General features: G+C 41.7%; 1 protein-coding gene across 13 annotated transcripts in view; it reads left to right on the top strand.

Annotated features, from left to right (window-relative positions):
* Window positions 1-19,086, top strand: part of LOC144678767 (poly(rC)-binding protein 3) — a 532,576-nt gene that overhangs the window by 491,982 nt on the left and 21,508 nt on the right. For all 13 annotated transcript variants that reach the window (XR_013576176.1, XR_013576177.1, XM_078538655.1 and 10 more), the window contains one exon: window positions 10,342-10,511. Coding sequence is in view for 11 of the 13 variants with exons in the window: in XM_078538655.1 (XP_078394781.1) it covers window positions 10,342-10,511 (170 nt within the window). In the remaining 2 variants the exon portion in view is untranslated. The remainder of the gene's footprint in view (window positions 1-10,341; window positions 10,512-19,086) is intronic.

Genomic DNA, 19,086 nt, shown 5'->3' with positions numbered 1-19,086 from the left:
AGATGCTGCTGGTCTGTATGTTAAACTGAGCAATGTAATTGCACTCTTCTTATTCCTTAGCTCTAGCCAAATCGATTATGTCCTTGAATCCTCTGACATATCCCCTTTCTCCAGTACTGCAATGCTCTCCTTAATCAAAAATGCCACCCCTCCTCCTTTTTTCCCTTTCCTATCTTTCCTGAATATTTTGTAATCAGGAATATTTAGCACCCAGATCTGCCCTTCCTTAAGCCAGGTCTCTGTTATCGCCACAGCATTATGATCCCACAAAGCAATCTGCCTGTAACTCCCCAGTTTTCTTAGCTATACTTCGTGCATTCACATACATGCAGTGTAATCCTGATTTAGACTTCATTACTTGCTCCTTTACTGACTCTATTAACTTACTGTTCCCTATTTTAGTGCTATCTGCCTCTCCCAACATTCTATGCACCCTTTCTTACTTTCTAACATTCTCTCCTGGTTTCCAGACCCCTGCTAAGTTAGTTTAAACCCTCCCCAACAGCACTAGCAAAACAACCCACAAGGAACTCAGCCCCGGCTCTGTTCAGTTGCAACCCATCTGGCTTGTACAGGTGTCATCTCCCACAGAGCCTGTCCCAGGAATCTAAAGCCCTCCCTCCTGCACCATCTATCCAGCCAAGCATTCATATGTGTTATCTTCCTATTTCTGTACTCACTTGCACATCGCATGGGGAGTAATCCGGAGATTACTACATTAGAGGTCCTGCTTGCTAATTTTCTACTTAGCTCCCTAAATACCGATTGCAGGACCATATCCCTCTTCCTACCTATGTCATTAGTATCAATGTGGATCATGACCTTTGGCTGTTTGCTCTCCCCCACAAGAATGTCATTTCAAGAATGAAACTTTTCTTCCCATTTCTCTCCTGCCATAGTTTGGTTTCATGGGTGCCAGTACCCCCACAGTATGTACCTAGAGGCCATTTATGGCATAAGTCTAAATCCTCAATGTTGACAAATTACTCACTCATCAGAGGTACAACAACCTAGCCTTTTTCTTCTTTGGATGCAATATCATCTCTCTGTGATGATTCATTAGGATATATGCAACAATTTCCAGATAAGATTGTTGATTCAAGATTGCTCCAGACCTATTCTGCTCAATGTTTAAGCTATATATTTAAAGGACTACAAAGCCCAACTTTCAATCTTATGTTCCCCATTAATCTTATTTATAACAAATTTCTCAAATTCCACAGAACCTCCTCTTAGTAACTCATTGACATGCATCATAAATATGTCTGAGAGTTTCCCTTTGTGGTAGCAGTAGGACATTGCTGGATCTGCTTTCAGTTGAGTACAGCCTATTTTAGCAAGACAGATCTAACTGAGAAATACCATGCTTTTGATGCATCATTCAATCCATAAACACATTTGTTTAATTTCCACAGCTTCCCTTCTACATTGCTTGTCTCTTTAGGCGGTTTCAAAAACGCTTCCCTGTGCAATTTTTCTTCCTGCAAAATATCTATCAATCTACAATGCCATGAATATATCCTCCATCTGACAGTTGAGAGTAGATACCAAATTTCTTCCAACTTTCCCAACTCTTTTTGGTTTGCCTTTATTAATTTATCTTCTAATTTGTTGGCAGCCACCAAAACTTCTCAATCATAAGGGCTTCTACTTCGAGTAGTGTTTCTAGAATGTTCTGTTATTCTTGCTATGTTGCATACTCTTGTCAAGCTATGGCCTCTACTTGCCCCCTTCTATGTCTTTCTGGATTACTGTTACAGGATCTCTACCTCCCATGTTCAGAGGTTCTATCACCAGTACCTGATTGTTTTCTAGCACAAGAGTCACTGTAAGATCCACTGTGAAAACTTGTACTGCATTTTCCTGCTTTCCACTCTTTTCACTCCATTCTGCAAGGCCATAGATCATACTTCTTGTCCATCATCTTGGACATTTAGCCAATACTTAAACTTGCCAGTAGCTTTCCCACAATAGTCACATCCCTCCATTCACAGGTATGTCCATCACCTGAGTACTCACTCTAGACAGTTGTCCTTTGGATTGATGGCCCTGTCCTGTGCCTTAGTATCATTCTGCCTATTACCATCCGGCCCCTGATATACAGTGTTCTGTTCCTCATAAATGTCAAACACATGTGAAATACACCTGTATGTGAAATACAGGGTGCCTCATCGCCTTCCATTAACTGCTCAGATTATGAAAGTTTGTAATCAATCCCGATTAACCGTGATGAACAGACCTTAATTGTTTGACTACCATGTTGAAGAACCACTGTTACCATCACACCCAGTCACTTTATCTGCACCTTTCCACTCTTTATGCTCCTCTCTTTTATAGTATGCCAAATCCCCAGGATTTTCTCTGAATTTCTCTGAGACTTCAGCCTTGATGAATGTCCTTCTCTCTGCATGTAAAGCATTCATACGTGCAGGAAAAATGGAACTAATTGAAGTCCCTTCTAGGGCAGGGGGACTATCACACAGCACAGAAGGTAATTTGGGATTCCTTCCATAGACCAATGATAATGACTATACCCCCAAGCATCTGAAACAAATTCTTTGTATTGACCACCCAGGCCGGTGCAGTTGTTAACTTGCAGTTTGGTTGATCGGCTAAGATCTTATGGAGTATCTCATTGACCATCATGTGATTTCTTTCACAGAGTCCATTGCTGAAAGGACTTGTAGCTGTGGTGTTCATGACCACACGACCACTAAGTTTTCACACAAGTCTGTGAACTTATCATTAGCAAATTTTTACCCCCCCACCATTGTCAGTCAGAAATATTGCCTGTGTTCCAAGTCTGGTCCCTATCCATTTCTCCATGACTTTTTCTACAATCACTCTTTTGTTCTCACCACTGTAAAAAGACTGAATCAGGTTGCCATGTGTATAAAATATAAAATGAAAATGTTTCTGTCTTTGTCCCACACTTTTAAACCCACGGCTGCTACTTCATTAAATTCTCTTGTTAATGGAAGACTTATAATGGGATGTGGCAGTGTCCTCCAATTTTTAAAAATATAATGTCACATTTTTCACTAATCTCTTCGATGAGCCTTGCATACTCATTATCAACCACACCTGCACCCATTTTTAATTTGTGACAAGAAGGATGAGCAAATTGTCTGTGTGTCTTTAAGACAATTTGCTTTTTTGCTCTCAGTTTCTGATCGCCTGATACCATCAACACTTCTTTAACATTCTGATTAGAAATGTCAGGTTTTGTTAAGGGGATGCCTTATTGAGTAAACTGCAGATCCACTGACTTTCTAAAAATAATTGCTTTATCATGTTTGTCCAGTTTCATTTGTGCCTTTTCTGATGGAAGACTTGCTGCAGAGCAAGCCTTCTATCTCACCAGAGACTACAGTTTAACCTCAATGTGTTGTCATCCCCAACCTGAAACAAGTAGAACTTTCATACTCCCTAATCTTACTTTGATCCTTTCTACTGAGTGAATCTAAATAGCATTTTAACCAATGCGCTCCACACACTAAACTAAAAGCAAAATGCTGCGGATGCTGGAAATCTGAAATAAAAACAGAAAATGCTGGAAAAACTCAGAAAGTTTGGCAGCATCTGTGGAGAGAGGAATAGGGTTAACGTTTTGAGTCCAATATGACTCTTCTTTGGAACTACTGAAGAAATCATATTGGACTTGAAATGTTAACTCTGTTTCTTTCTCCACAGGTGCTGCTAGACCTGCTGAGTTTTTCCAGCATTTTATGTTTTTATTTCTGTTCTACACACTGTTGAGGTGCAAACACTATCTAACACATCACAATTGTGACTAATGCACTAATTTCCAGACTAAAGCTTCTTGTAACTGGTACAGTTCCGTCAGATTGATCATCATCTTCAACTTCCAAATTCTTTGTGCCATGTGTCGCTTCGAAAACCCTGCTGTTCCATTTTGGTCAGTGCATCACATGATGATATTTTGAGTCACATCAGAAGCAACTGTTAACTGTTCCCTGGGCATTCCTGGAGCTCATTTGTCTATTGTTGCTACTCCAATCCTGTTGTCTGCTATGATATCCAGGTTTGATGGAAGTACCTTCATCCTCATTCCTTCTGTGTGTAACCCTTCACTTTTACTGATGCCTGTGTCCTGTTTCAGAATAATCTCAAAAGACTGCAATTGTTGAGATCTCCATCCTTTGTGACACCTTGGAATGTCCCATTTGCTCCATCAAGTCTACTGGAAATGACTGCTTCCCCAGGAATTTTTTTAAAGTAGCAGACATTTGATCCAAAAGGGTGTTTCATTCTGAGAATTGAATGCCAGTTAAACCAGAAACCTATCCGTATGGGACACCTTAGCACAATCCAGCATTTAAATGCAAAACGAATAAAGAATCTCCAAAGTAAATTCCGGCAATCTTTAAACAGTCTATTAATGTCCATGATATATTCCTCTATGGAATGACCATCTGTCTTTCAAAATTTACCAAAGTCTGACCATGTCTCATAGGCATCTAAGAGATCATCTTCATCATAACTTTCACGCATGAAGCTTAATAGAAGATCCAAAACTCCATCAGTATCCAATTAATGGGCATTGAGCTCATGAAATACTTTGCTTCTGATTTTACTTTTGTTCAGAAGAAACAATGCCAAAAACCATACATAGAAACATAGAAAATAGGAGCAGGAGTCGAGCCTGCTCTGCCATTCATTATGATCATGGCTGATCATCCGACTCAATAGCCTGCTCCCGCTTTCTCCCCATATCCTTTGATCCCTTTCACCCCTTCTCCTTCTAACTCCTTCTTGAAAACATATAATGTTTTGGCCTCAACTACTTTCTGTGGTAGTGAATTCCACAGGCTCACCACTCTCTGGGTGAAGAAATGTCTCCTCATCTCAGTCCTAAATGGTCTACCCCGTACCCTCAGACTGTGACCCCTGGTCCTGGACTCCCCCACCATCAGGTAGATGCCCTGTCTAGTCCTGTTAGAATTTTATAGGTTTCTATGAGATCCCTCCCACATTCTTCTGAACTCCAGCGAATAAAACCCTAAACGATTCAATCTCTCCTCATATGTCAGTCCCGCCATCCCAGGAATCAGTCTGGTAAACCTTCGCTGCATTCCCTCTATAGCAAGAACATCCTTCCTCAAATAAGGAGACCAAAACTGCACACAATATTCCAAGTGTGGTCTCAACAAGGCCCTGTATAATTGCAGCAAGACATCCCTGTTCCTGTACTCGAATCCTTTCGCTATGAAGGCCAACATACCATTTGCCTTCTTTACCGCCTGCTGCACCTGCATGCTTACCTTCAGCAACTGGTTTCTCATTGCACATTTCCCTCTCTCAATTTATAGCCATTCAGATAATAATCTGCCTTCCTGTTTTTGCTGCCAAAGTGGATAACCTCACATTTATCCACATTATACTGCATCTGCCATGCATTTGCCCACTCACTCACCTTGTCCAAATCACACTGAAGCATCTCTGCATCCTCCTCACAGCTCACCCTCCTACCCAGCTTTGTGTCATCTGTTGTTTTTCCTTCAGTAAAGACATAACCCGTGCCCACATGTCCAGTGGTCGTAAGGTTCGAATTTGGAGAACATTGGTGGGTATTCATACCTTAATAACAATTTACACTTGTTTTCAGCCATTCTTTACAAAAGTAGCTCAGATTACAATCTCCTTTCTGAAAAAAATTCTTAATTTCTTTACCTTTAGGGAAACATTCTCTGCTACCATTAGTAAACTTTTGACAGTCAGATGGTGAAGTAGGAAACCAGGCACCAATCTTTTCCTTAATACTAAATTTATTTACAGAATGCAACAATACAAATGTCTGCCTCCTCCCTAACCAACGCCCTTTTCTCTTTGTTGATGCTCAAGGTACTTAATCAATCAGTATCTTTCACCTATATATCCTTAACTTTAATGCTACAGTTAACATACTATTAACATGGGAGCCCTGTCCAATTAAGGATAGCAGGTAGACTCCCAAGTCTGGAGGGCCAATAGGAGACCGTCCAGCACTAGAGGATCACCGTCCACCGATCAGAGGTGAGCAGTACTGAAGTAGGTGGGAAACCACAAGAATGCCCCTGAAGACTTGTTAATATTTAAAAATAAATGTGGTCAGAGCTCTGATGCCAGTATTGTTGTGGGGAAACCACTCCATAGGTTGGCCTGCAGCTGCAGGCAATCGAGACTGCAAAGGTAGGAGGGGAAGTTAAATAAGGCATTGCAGGCTCCTGGCCTGCTGCTGGAAGGCCAGCTTCATACCTCTGATGGGCTTCAGCCTTAACAGGGAGCCCATATTCTGTTTGGGAGATTCCAAACAGTGTGTAAAGAGTGCCCTCAATAGGCACTTTAATTGGCTACCCACCGCTGACAGGCAGGTAGCCATCAATCCCCAGAAGCTGCATCTCTCAAATTAGGCTACAGGCAGGAACATACCAGCTGACTGAAACACCAACCAGTTACATAAAATTGCCAGCACATCTGCCTCAGCACTTCATGAAAATTCAGCCCAATATGTAGGTAACTTAACTTGAACTTACAATAGTATCGTTTGTGGCTCTAAATGGCATGTGAACCACTGGACCAAAGAGGGCCATGTTGGGTGGAATTCCTGGACTAGGGAAGGAACATCTCCAGACATACCTTTAGGCAGCAGCTGTATCTTTTTTTGTTCCACACTCCCATCCCAGTTGAGTTTTCAGGATAAATTCAAGTTGCACCCCAAATTTCAGGCCACAACTCTTCTTGTATTCTCTCCCTGCTCCAAAGGGCTGGAATTTCTAAACTATTTTTAAATTATGTGGATCTCTGCTCCTGAAAGGGCAGTGAAGACAGAAAAAAACAGGATTTTTTTTACTATATACTGGCAAAAATCTTTTAAAATATTGAAATCGATGAAGGAGTAGATTTTGATCTTCACCATCTAAGTGATAATTTGGTAAAATGGATCACCCACGTTTCATGGAATTTTTTATGGAACGTGAACAATTTTTTATTCCATTGAAATCCGTGGAATAAAAATCGGATAGGTTTTATAAAGGGCTGCTGATCTGTGCTGGCTAATTACATCCACACACTCTGTGAAAACAAAAGCTTATGCTGGTATCTTTGTTAAAAAATCACAACTCCATGGATTACAGCATTCACTGGAGGTGCCATTACTTTAGGAATTAGGCCCTTTAATACACTGTCAGTACAGTGACCTTCAACTAACTATTTGAGCTTGCCAGCAGCTAGTCATACCTCATTACTTATAAAGTAAAGAATTCTGTCCAGTTGCTGTAAGGTATTAACGACTGTCACATCATTTGCATCAAAGTCCTGACTTGTAAGAATGACCCATAAGATCTGATAAAACTTGCTATCCAGTTTCCAAAATACATTTAAAGCATGCAAAAATTGTAGAAGGGCACCATTTTATGAACTAAATGCATTGTGCTCACATCATGGTTTATTGAATGTGTGGGGCTAAAATTTAGTTTAATGTTAAAGCTGTCCTCTTAACTCAGCCAAGTTTTCATGATTTAAAATTTACCTATCATGCCAATTATGTAAGTAATGTATTACCGCTAAATTTTTATTTATTTAAATAGTAATTCTACTTCTAATTACAGATATGCAGTAATTTTTAGTTATACAATCCAGCGGTACAAGCATTCACTCTTACAGCATAGTTTGTGCCTGCAGCTCTGCCTATGGGAAATTTCTGTTTCCATTCTTATTGCCAGCAGTGAGAAAATAGTATACATTTCCCAACAGGAAGGCATGCAAAATGATAATCACAGCGAAACCAGGTCACATCTTCAAAAGTGCAAAATTTAGTAAGGACCTGGTGAACTGCTCATTTGGAACTGAGGCAGTGGCCCAGATTTTCCATGCCTGCCAGTGTCAGGTGTGTTTGGTGGCATGAGCGGATAATATGGTGCGATCAGTTTCACAACGGCATGAAACCAGTTTGCGAATATCCGCTTAGCCCGCCAATGGCAGGCCGCATTTCCCACCATCAGACATTGGGAACCTCATTATAATACATCGCATATCATTATAAGGCCAGCCTGCCGGACTCATCCCCCCACCTGCTGGATCGTCCACCCACATTGGCGGGAAAACATGATGACGTGTTTCACAACAGCACATAAGCAACGTGCACGTGGCAGGCTGCACTTTGCTCAGGACTTCAAGATTTGTTTGCCTACCTTGCTTCGGTCAGCATTCGCAGTCATCAGCACCAGGTTTCACAGACAGCATCATATCTCTTCTAGAGGGGCTCACGGGTAGGTGTCTACCTCCCAGATCAGCCATATTTGGGTGGTTTTTCAATGTCTGCAGGGCAAGGCCTTGCTTGGGGAAGAGGGACGTGGCCTCAGGCAAGGGAAGAGGCTGCAGGACGAGAGTTGTACTGGGGAGGAGAGTATCCCAAAGTGTGTGTGGGGGCACATGTTGATCTGTGCAAGTGTCCTCAAGGTGGTGAAGGCTGAGGAGGCAGTCTCCAGAGGAGATGAAGCCAGATGGACATGTGAGGGTACGTGTGTGAGAGTGTGTGGTGATGTCCCTTGAGCTGGCAGTAAGTGAGATGCCAGTGACTGTGTGATGGGCTTGAGCATGTGAGTTTAGAGTGATGAGATGGTTGCCATACCCTGCTGCACAAATGAGATCATTCATCTTCTTTCTGCATTGGATGGATAGTCTCTTCTGTGCAGCATTGGCACTGACCACCACTGCCACCGTCTGTCATGCTGGATTGATGACACCGCTGCCCGTCTTGCGGCCAGAGTGGGGGTAGAGGACGTCCCGGAGGGCCTCCACAGCGTCCAAATGGCATTCCAGTGAGGCTTCATTAAACATGGGGGCTGCAGTCTTTTTGCCTTTCGTGGACATCTTCCCTGCAGTAGTCCTGAGCTGGAAGCACTGAGATGTATGCGTGTAGCTGGACATTAAATATAGCGCCTAGCATGATGAAACGGCAAGGTGATGGCGGGTGGGCAAATGAGAGCCCAACCACCATCAAAACGGCATGTTTCCCGGGAATGCATAAATAATTTGGTGCATTTGGGACGATACAGCGTGAAAAGCTGCCATTGCGGCCGGTGGGTAAAACGTCGTTTTACCCGCTGTCTACCGCATTTAGTGTAAATCTGGGATGATTCCGCCCAGTGAGTAGTGCAGGAGGATCTAAAGGGGTGAGTGAGAACTAGAAAAATACAATCGAGCAGCTGGTGACAAGCTAAAAGAGAAAGAAAGGCTGGAAGCCTTTCTGTGCAAAGTATTACAATTTCTGTATCAATGGAAAAAAAACCCTGCCTTTTTGTAGATATAGTTTTTGTAGGTTTTTTTTTGTTTTACCTAATTGAGGTCTCCATTCCTCTATTTTACCATTCTGATGACCCAAAAATGTCCCAGAGTGGCTCCAGTGATTTCAATGGAAGAAGATACTTTGTAGTGGCTGCTCTGGACATGCCTGATCGCTACTGTTTATGTATACAGTGATAGAGTGATATCCACTGGTTAGTGATTTTAGCCTGCTCAGGTGCTGCTCTAGGAACTTTGGTCAAAGGGTGAAAAAAATAAAGAATTTTAATTATTGATATCTATCATAGCCCTCAGAAACATCTCAAGGTGTTTCACAGGGCAAATTAAAGAAAGTCTTGTATTCATATTAAAAACATATATTAAACTTACTATGTTACACTGAGAAAGTCTAATTACAATTTCTGTAGCAGCCATACAATGGTGCAACATATAACTGTAAAATGTAGAGTTTCAACGTGAAGAACTAGTAAGTTAGGGGGTGCACAGGCCTCTCAGTTCCTTGAATGGATGAGGTCATTTACATAGTCAGAACAGACTTCCAAGGCCTAGAATGACACTTCAGCAGCACATGCTCTGATCTACTGTTGGAAGGTGGAGTGGCCAACAGCTACTCTGGAGGCCTTAAAAGTCCATGCTCTTGGAACTCCTTAGGTAGCCAAGGGATTTCCTCAAACATGGGACTTTGAAGCACAGGAAAAGGCAGAAAACTTGATTTCTTGCAGCTCTCACTCCCTGGAATTTAAAGCAGTACTTGGAAAAGGATGGATCTCAAATTTATGTCCCACCAGGTGACCTGTCCGCTCTATGCTTTGACCGCAGGTTGGAGTTTTGTTGCAAATGCTTTATTAAATAGGGAATTAGTCATATGTATTAATTCACTACTTCAATATTATGCAGTTTGAATTTTGTGCAGTGCTTTTCAATTACTTAACAGAAATAGGTACTTCAAATAGATATTAATTTATCAATTGCCTGTTTCTACATGTCCACTTTAACAATTGATTAAAAGTCTTTCTATTTTTTCTCCTATTTCAGTTAATAGGGTGTATTATTGGCAGACAAGGAAGCAAAATAAATGAAATTAGGCAGATGTCAGGAGCACAGATCAAGATTGCAAATGCGACAGAAGGTTCCACAGAGCGACAGGTTACCATCACAGGATCACCTGCCAATATTAGCCTGGCACAGTACCTCATAAATGCAAGGTAGGTTCACTATTGTTCTGTGATATCACCAGAAAAGAGAATGCATTGCACATTGGCATAAGAAATGGTGCACTGTGTTCGGACCAGTCCCCGGGCGAGGTCCCCGCAATTTTATTTTGATACCAGACAAGGTACCCCAAATTATTATGCTCCCAGGTGAGGAGGGATGAACTGGCTCCCTTCTTTATTCAACCCCCTTGGTTGATCGTAACAACGTTAATTTTAAAGAATCCCAGGAATTTTGGCATTTATTGCTAAAGGAATAGAGTATAAAAATAGGAAAGTGTTGTTGCAACTGTACAAGGCATTGATGAGACCGCACTTGGAGTACTGTGCACAGTTTTGGTCCCCTTACTTGAGGAAGGATGTAGTTGCATTGGAGACAGATCAGAGGAGGTTCACTAGATTGATTCCAGAGATGCGGGGCTTGTCTTATGAGGAGAGATTGAGCAGATTTTCTTTGTCCAAATGTATTTATGTTTTAGAAGGAGCCAATTTAACCAGGCTTTCTTGAAAGAAAGAATGAGTTTATTAGTTACTAAAACTTCAGAAAAAATAATAAAACTGCAATGCACATATACACAGCTTAGAACATAAGAACATAAGTACTAGGAGCAGGAGTAGGCAATTCAGCCCCTCGAGCCTGCCCAGCCATTCAATATGATCATGGCTGATCTCATTTCGGCCTCAACTCCAATTTTCTGCCCTCTCCTCATAACCTTTCAACCCATTACTAATTAAAAATCTGTCTATATCCTCCTTAAATTTATTCAGTGTCCCAGCGTCAATAGTTTCCTACTTTCTGCCTCCCCCCTTTTTGAATAAGGGCGTTATATTGGCATTTTTCCAATCCACTGGAAACTTTCAGGAATCCAGGGAATTTTGGAATATTATAGCCAAAGCATCCACTATCTCCGCTGCCACTTCCTTTAAGAACCTGGGGTGTAGGCCATCAGGTCCTGGGGATTTGTCACCCTTTAATCCCAACAGTTTGCTCAGTACTTTTTCTCTAGTGATAGTGATTGTTCTAAGTTCCTCCTTCTCTATACCCTCTGCTGTACCTGTTACTATTGGGGTGGTATATTGGTCTTCCACCGTGAAAACTGAGGCAAAATATTGATTAAGCGTCTCTGAGAAATGAGAAGTGAGTCCAGAAATAAAAGTTAAAAAAGATACATTAATTAGTCTTTGGCTTGTCGTGAGTTGTAGGTGGTGAAACGTTGTGGCCGTTAAGTTGCGTGATTCCTGTAGAGCTGACTTTGGCAATTGAGCAGTTAGTTTGGAGATTCTTGGTTCTGCATGTTAACTGAAAGGAGTTGTCCTGTTTCCTTTTTAACTGTGGCTTTGCTGACTTGTAACTTGCTTCCAGCAATCAGAGAGAGAGAGACTTTTTTTTACCTGCAAAAGTAGGGATGCGAAATTACTGTTCTTCAGCTGTGACCTTCACAGCACACGCTAGCACAGTAGAACCAGAACACCAGACTAGCACGTGGAGACCAGCATTGCAGTTAGCTTTTTAACCCCTTTTCTTGTGTATCCCTGGGAGGGAAAAAACCATGTCTTTCACCCAGAAACTACCTTCTTTCAACTCGGATCATATCCATGGTATGGGATATTAGTCAACAGGAGATGATTTCTGCTGAGATGGTAATCAGATTTTTTGCACTGCATTTCTTTCTTTAAAGTGTCTCTGCCTGAGAAGGCCCTGACACTTTTTTAGGTGCGACATGCTGTTCTCTTTGAGCTAGTTGGTCACGTGTAATCCACATAGGAATTTTCCAGCAAGTGGTTACTTTACAGTCTCAGCCAGCTTTTGCTTGTATGTCCTTTTAAAAAAAAACACATATCTTAGTTAAATATGTCTGTAAATAATTCAGGATTATGACTCGCTGTCATGGCAATTGATTGTTGCACTCAAAAAGCAAGTGATACAGTCATGCATGTAGAGGATAAATAGTGGGGAATTATGACTGTTCATTCCGTAAATAATTTTAAAAATCGTAACTCATAAATGAATAGATTGCCTTAAGATTCAATAAGATTCAACCTTGTTTCCCACTATGCCTCACTGCATTCTGTTTATACTATCAGAATCCTTCTAACACAAAGAGAAATTTATTTATTAAAAAAGCTACTTGTAATTATGAATCAAAACACGATAAAACCACTTCAGTTTGATTTCATAAGGAATCTGTTACAAGTGGTATACTGATAATCTCATTCTGTTTTAATGGAATAACAACTATTTTGTTCTGATCTGTTGAGCTGGCATATGACTTCCATTTAATAATAATCTCACCAGGAGTATTTTACAACAGTTGCTGCATTAGATTTTCATAATAATAAGAGTTCATAGTTACCTCCTGATCTGTTATAGTCCATGCATTAAAGTAGCACCGAGGTGAAGCAAATATATCCCTCAAAAGGTAGCGGCAAAGCTTGAAAAAGGTCATAAATATGTTTTGGCAATTAATTTTAAAAGTGCCCATATTTTTCTTAAGATTTTACAAATAATAAGTACAATAACATGCAAATGTTCTTACAAATGCAAAATACTGTAAGTGCTGGAAACCTGAAATAAAAACAGAAGATGCAGGAAATATTCTGCATAAGAACATAAGAGCATAAGAAATAGGAACAGGAGTAGATCGTTCATCCCCTTGAGCCTGCTCTGCCATTCAATAAGATCATGGCTGATCTTCTTGTGTTTCGATTGCCACATTCCTATATAACCCTGATAACCTTTGATTCCCTTGCCTAACAAGAATCTATCTACCTCTGCCTTAAAAATATTCAATGACCCCGCCTCCACCACCTTCTGAGGCAGAGAATCCTAAAGTCGCACAACCTTCTGAAAGAAACAAATTCTCCTCATCTCTGTCCTAAAAGGGCGGCCCCTAATTTTAAAACAGTGCCCCCTAGTTCTGGATTCATCCACAAGAGGAAACGTCCTTTCAACGTCTACCTTGTCAAGGCCATTCAGGATCTTGTACACTTCAATTAAATCACCCCTCACTCTTCTAAACTCCAGTGGAAACAAGCCCAGCCTGTCCAACCTTTTATCATAAGACAACCCACTCATTCCAGGTATCAATCTAGTAAACCGCTTTTGAACCACCTCCAATGCATAAGGAGACCAAAACAGCACACAGTATTCGAGGCGCAGTCTCACCAATGCCCGGTATAACTGAAGCATAGCATCCTTACTTTTATAATAAAATAAAAGCAAAATACTGCGGATGCTGGAAATCCAAAACAAAAATAAAAATACCTGGAAAAACTCAGCAGGTCTGACAGCATCTGCGGAGAGGAACACAGTTAACGTTTCGAGTCCGTATGACTTTTCAACAGAACTAAGGAGAAATAGAAAAGAGGTGAAATATAAGCTGGTTTAAGTGGGGGGGGTGGGACCAGTAGAGCTGGATTAAATAATGAAAATAGGTGGGAAAAGAAAAATCTATATAAATTATTAGAAAAAAGGGGGATCGGAAAGGGGGTGGGGATGGAGGAGAGAGTTCATGATCTAAAATTGTTGAACTCAATATTCAGTCCAGAAGGCTGTAAAGTGCCTAGATGTATATAGATTTTTCTTTTCCCACCTATTTCCATTATTTTTAAATGTATTTCCATCCATTGTTTTATCTCTACCTTTTAGCCTATTTCAATCCCTTCCCCCCACCCCACCCCCACTAGGGCTATCTGTACCTTGCTCGTCCTGCTTTCTACCCATAATGTCACCTATTAGCACATTCCTTAGATAATATCACCACCTTCAACACCTCTTTTTCCTTTTGTCTATGACATCTTTTGGCTATCTCCACCTATCAGTGGCCCTCTATCCAGCTCAACTGGTCCCACCACCCTTAAACCAGCTTATATTTCACCTCTTTTCTATTTTTCCTTAGTTCTGTTGTAGAGTCATACGGACTCAAAACGTTAACTGTGTTCCTCTCCGCAGATGCTGTCAGACCTGCTGAGTTTTTCTAGGTATTTTTATCCTTACTTTTATGTTCACTCCCTCTCGTAATAAAGGATAGCATTCCATTAGCCTTCTTAATTACTTGCTGTACCTGTATACTAATTTTTTGTGACTCATGTATTAGGACACCTAGATCCCTCTGCTCCTCAGAACTATGCAACCATTCTCTATTTAAGTAATACTCTGCTTTTTTGTTCTTCCTGCCAAAGTGAACAACTTCATATTTGCCCACATTAAACTCCATTTGCCAGATCTTTGCCCACTCACTCAACCTACCTATATCCATCTGCAACCTCCTCATGCCCTCTTCACAACATACTTTCCTACCTACCTTTGTGTCATCTGCAAATTTAGCTACCATGTCTTCCCTCCCCATATCTCAGTCATTGATGTAAATCGTAAAAAGTTGAGGCCCCAGTACAGACCCCTGTGGGACTCCACTCATCACATCCTGCCAATCAGAAAAATACCCATACCCATTTATGCATACTCTCTGCTTTCTGCCAGCCAGCCAATCTTCTATCCTTGCTAATATGTTACCCCCTACATCATGCGCTTTTATTTTTTGCAAGTCTGGCAGCATCTGCAAAGAGAGAAACAGGGTAAACAGGGGGAATTTACTGCTCCCCCGGTGGTGGGCTGGGAAGTGAGGGAGGGGCGTATAATGGGCAGAAAGGTAGGGGCAGTTACCTATTCGCCTTCCTGTGTTCCAACCCACCCTGATTAAGTCCAGGGTGGGAAGGATCAAGGATGGCCTTCCTGCCTGGAAGGCAGTTTAGGGCCTCATCCCGCTGCTGCTGGGATTCAATCAGTGGCAGTCAGGGTCCACACCAAGTAGGGAAGCTGCCAATTAAAGCGTGATGCGCTTGAGGCCTGGTGGGGAGGTCCTTCTTCCTCAGGCATCCTGTGCCCAATGAAGGGATCTGACGACAGGAACAGAGGGGTCCTCAGGAAGCCATCCGCTGATCTTGATTATGACTTCCCTCCTGTTATGACACAGCAGGTGGTAAATGCTGAGCTGTTCAAATCCCAAAGGGAAACTTGAAACAACTGTCACAACTAATTTTCAATTTGTATAAATTTTAAGATGCATGCCTTGAATTCAGTAGTAATACGACTAGCAAGTTTTATAGGTTTTTATAAAACTAAATTAAACATTTATTAATCAAAGAGATGATTTTCAAATACACACATAGATCTATAAATTACTATGATAACTTCTAAATCCCCTAATCAATCTAACTCCCAGTTACACTTTCTTAAAGGCAAGAGTAAGGCACATGGGTCAGAAATTTTTACTCGGTGGGCGGGCGCGCAGCCGACTCGCTCGAGTGTGAAATGATACGCATTGACGTCGGCCAAGTGTGCTAACATCAATGCGCAGCCACGCGATACTTCGGTCGACGGGCATGCGCCGGAGCCCGCAGGACAGTTAAAAGGCCTATTAAGACCATTAAGTAATCAATTAACTTAAATTTTTCACTGCCCGTCCAACCTAACAGTCACATGTTTTATAACGTTTTTCAATTCTTTATTTTTTTTTTGAAAACCCTTCATCTCCCAGAGGCAGCTCTGTACCTCAGGGAGATTCTCAAGTGCACACTCACGCGCCTGCGTGAAGTTCGCGCTCGCCCCGCTCACCCTCCTCCCCCCACCCCACACAGGCAGCACTGAGTGCTGCTGCTCGCATTTCATGCTGGGCAGGCCTTAATTGGCCCGCCAGCACGAAACCTCCTTCCAACCTCGATAGAGGCCGGCGGTCGGCTTTCCTGACCGCCCATGCCCACCCTCGCCAAGCCCGCCTGACAAGGGCTAAATTCTGCCCTATGTTTACATAATTAACATTTCGAACCTGACCTTTCTTCTCAGACCCAGGCACCCAGACTAAGCCAGACTAATTCAGTTAAGTGTTAGAAACACACACACGTACACACACACATAAACACATCCCACTATTACTCTATTTTACAATAAATTCCAATAACATTATGAGAATTATTATATCTCTTGACACATCCTCCCACTCACTGGGGCCTCCCTGACTTGCCCTAGCGATTCAGCCTCACTCACCTTGGCCCAGGGGCTCCAGCAACGATCCTTTTAGTAGACTCCACTGCAATACCAACAGCGTCTACCATTCCTGGTTGGGCTCTGGTACTGGCAAGCTGCCAGCTTCTGTTTGGCTAGTAGCTCAGAGGTGAGGTAACGACCCTGCATCAGGAAGTCCAGTGGGAAATTATCCCATTGGGGCTCCTGGAAATAGTTGTAGTGGTGTTGCTCTTCAGCTAGTAGATGGGGCCATTAAATTCCGCCCAACATTTCAGGTCAATGACAATCAGAACTAATTGTTTGAGGTCAGAGTGGAGAAGGTCAGAAGGAGAAACGTGAATACATGGCAATGAGTGAGATTGGAAGAAAGAGTGGGGTTAGATGAAAGTAAAGGGGAAGAAAGGCCCAGAGGGATATCAGTATCCAAGAATTGTTAAAGCTTGTGACCCTTGATAATACTGATTGTTCAGGGTCAGAGAACACAAGGATATAGGACATAGTGAAAGCATGGTAAAGGGTGAGATTGGAAGAAGGGATAGGATCAGTGGAAAGTGAAGGGAAGAAAGGCTATTGACCTGAAATGTTCTTATTGCTTTTATTGTGGAGATGCTGTTTTTTCATTTGAAATTTCTATACTTTCGTGAGGAGGCTTTTTATTAAACATGACACACATTTTCCATTAGTTTGACCATATCACTAAAGTATATGTTTGCCTATTTCATTGACCGATAGCGCTTGGAAAAACAGTGCTCTAGGCAATGGATGTTTTGATGCCAACAAGCTTCTGATTGGCTCCTAGCAGTGAAGCAGTCTTGGCTCTGGAATCCATGCATAAAAATAATGCAAGACAGTTGATTATGAAATGTTGGTGGGAGCAGGGGGGCGGGGTTACTGTTATAATATCCTTATGCTCTTTTAGGTTTCTTGTTTCAACTCATAACAAAAACAGCAGGTTAGAAATGAAAGGGAATTGCAGGCTGGTCACCAAGACTAGAGATGCAGGAAAAGAAAATGTTTAGAGATATGAGCTTAATGAACCATTACTGAACAAAATAGGGTTTAAAAAGACACAATTATTTTAATATTTTTTTAAAAACCCAAAAAATCATTGAGACGCAGGAAAATTGCAGTGACAAAAAGTATATATTTTTATTTGATACAAACTATTTTGAAAAGTATCCATGTTGAGTACGTTTAATATGAGAAGGCCTGATTGTTTCACTCTTGTGTGTTTGTATGATGCTATAGGTCGTAAGAAAGCCAACTTTTGTCACATGCTCCATCTACAGCTCCACAGTTATGAGCTCAATATGTTTAACTTCATACTTGTGCTCCACAATTTGTCCCTTACAAGACAAACCAGTCACAAACCCACAAACCATCCTAACTGATCCCAATCAAGCTGATATTCAGTCAGCAAACTCACTAGATATCAGTTTAAAACCTAATCCATAAATGAATCACAAATCACGAAGGGCCGAAGAGCCTCTTTCCGTGCCATAAACTCTGTGACATAAATTTACAATACTCATCTCCCATCGCCTGTTGCTTAAGTCAACTTATTACCAAAAGTAAACCTAACTTTCTTACATTGTTACTTGTAATTAATATTACTCCAAATTTCCTAAAGCGATCAGAGAATAATTAAGGCCTACTTGGTCAACACAGAAATCCTAACAACAAGCTATCATCATGTTGTCAAAACTTAAGTTTACTTCTCTTGGTCTCATGAAGTGCCAGCAACTTTTGGCATAGTGCATTACCTCATCTCAGGGTCTGACACAACAGCTTTTCATTGGGTCCAATGTCACTCTTCTCAGAGTGCAGTGCAGTAGCATCCATTGTGACATGTGATCCGTAACAGCCACTACAGAACTCAATCAATTTTTAGAAGCAGACATAAATTTGACCGCAACCCTAGAGATCACCATCGCCATTTCCATCACTGAAATTAGATCCTGCTGAAAAATAAGCATCTAATCATGTTGAAAATTATATTAAAAAAAAGTCTAACAAAAAGGGGACAAATTGTTTGAGACCAATGATTTGGTCTCTATGCGACTTGTCGTTCCAGCTGTCACACTCCACTAAGTATCATAGGGCTGGATTTTCATGCTGGGGTTGGGACCCAACATTGTGAGAATTTCTGGGACCAGATTCCGCATGGCATTAGCGTCAGATACCCCACACTACCTTTGAAGGGTTTGCCAATTAGTGGCTAGGTTGGGTGCTGGCCGTCCAATTGGGCAGCATGCAGTCTCCCAAGGCTGGAGGCCCTCCAACACTGAAAGAGTGGCTATTGCAGGGGACCTGCCTGCAGTGGAGAGGACAATAATATGCTCCTCAATATGCCTAACTGACGACCTGCTAATTGTGGACGGGTAGCCATTTCTAACCCTAACTGGCATATTCCAAAATGGTCCGGAGCCTGCCTCCTCGTGGGATCAAAAATTCTGCCCATAGAGTCAGTACAGCACAAAAAGGAGCCATTCAGCCAATCAAGTCCATGCTGACTCTGTAGAGCAATCCAGTCAGCCCCATTTCTCT

Source organism: Cetorhinus maximus, chromosome 3 (genome assembly GCF_964194155.1).
Source record: "Cetorhinus maximus chromosome 3, sCetMax3.hap1.1, whole genome shotgun sequence".
NCBI classification, from domain to species: Eukaryota; Metazoa; Chordata; class Chondrichthyes; order Lamniformes; family Cetorhinidae; genus Cetorhinus; species Cetorhinus maximus.
This window is presented reverse-complemented; position numbering and strand designations above follow the sequence as displayed.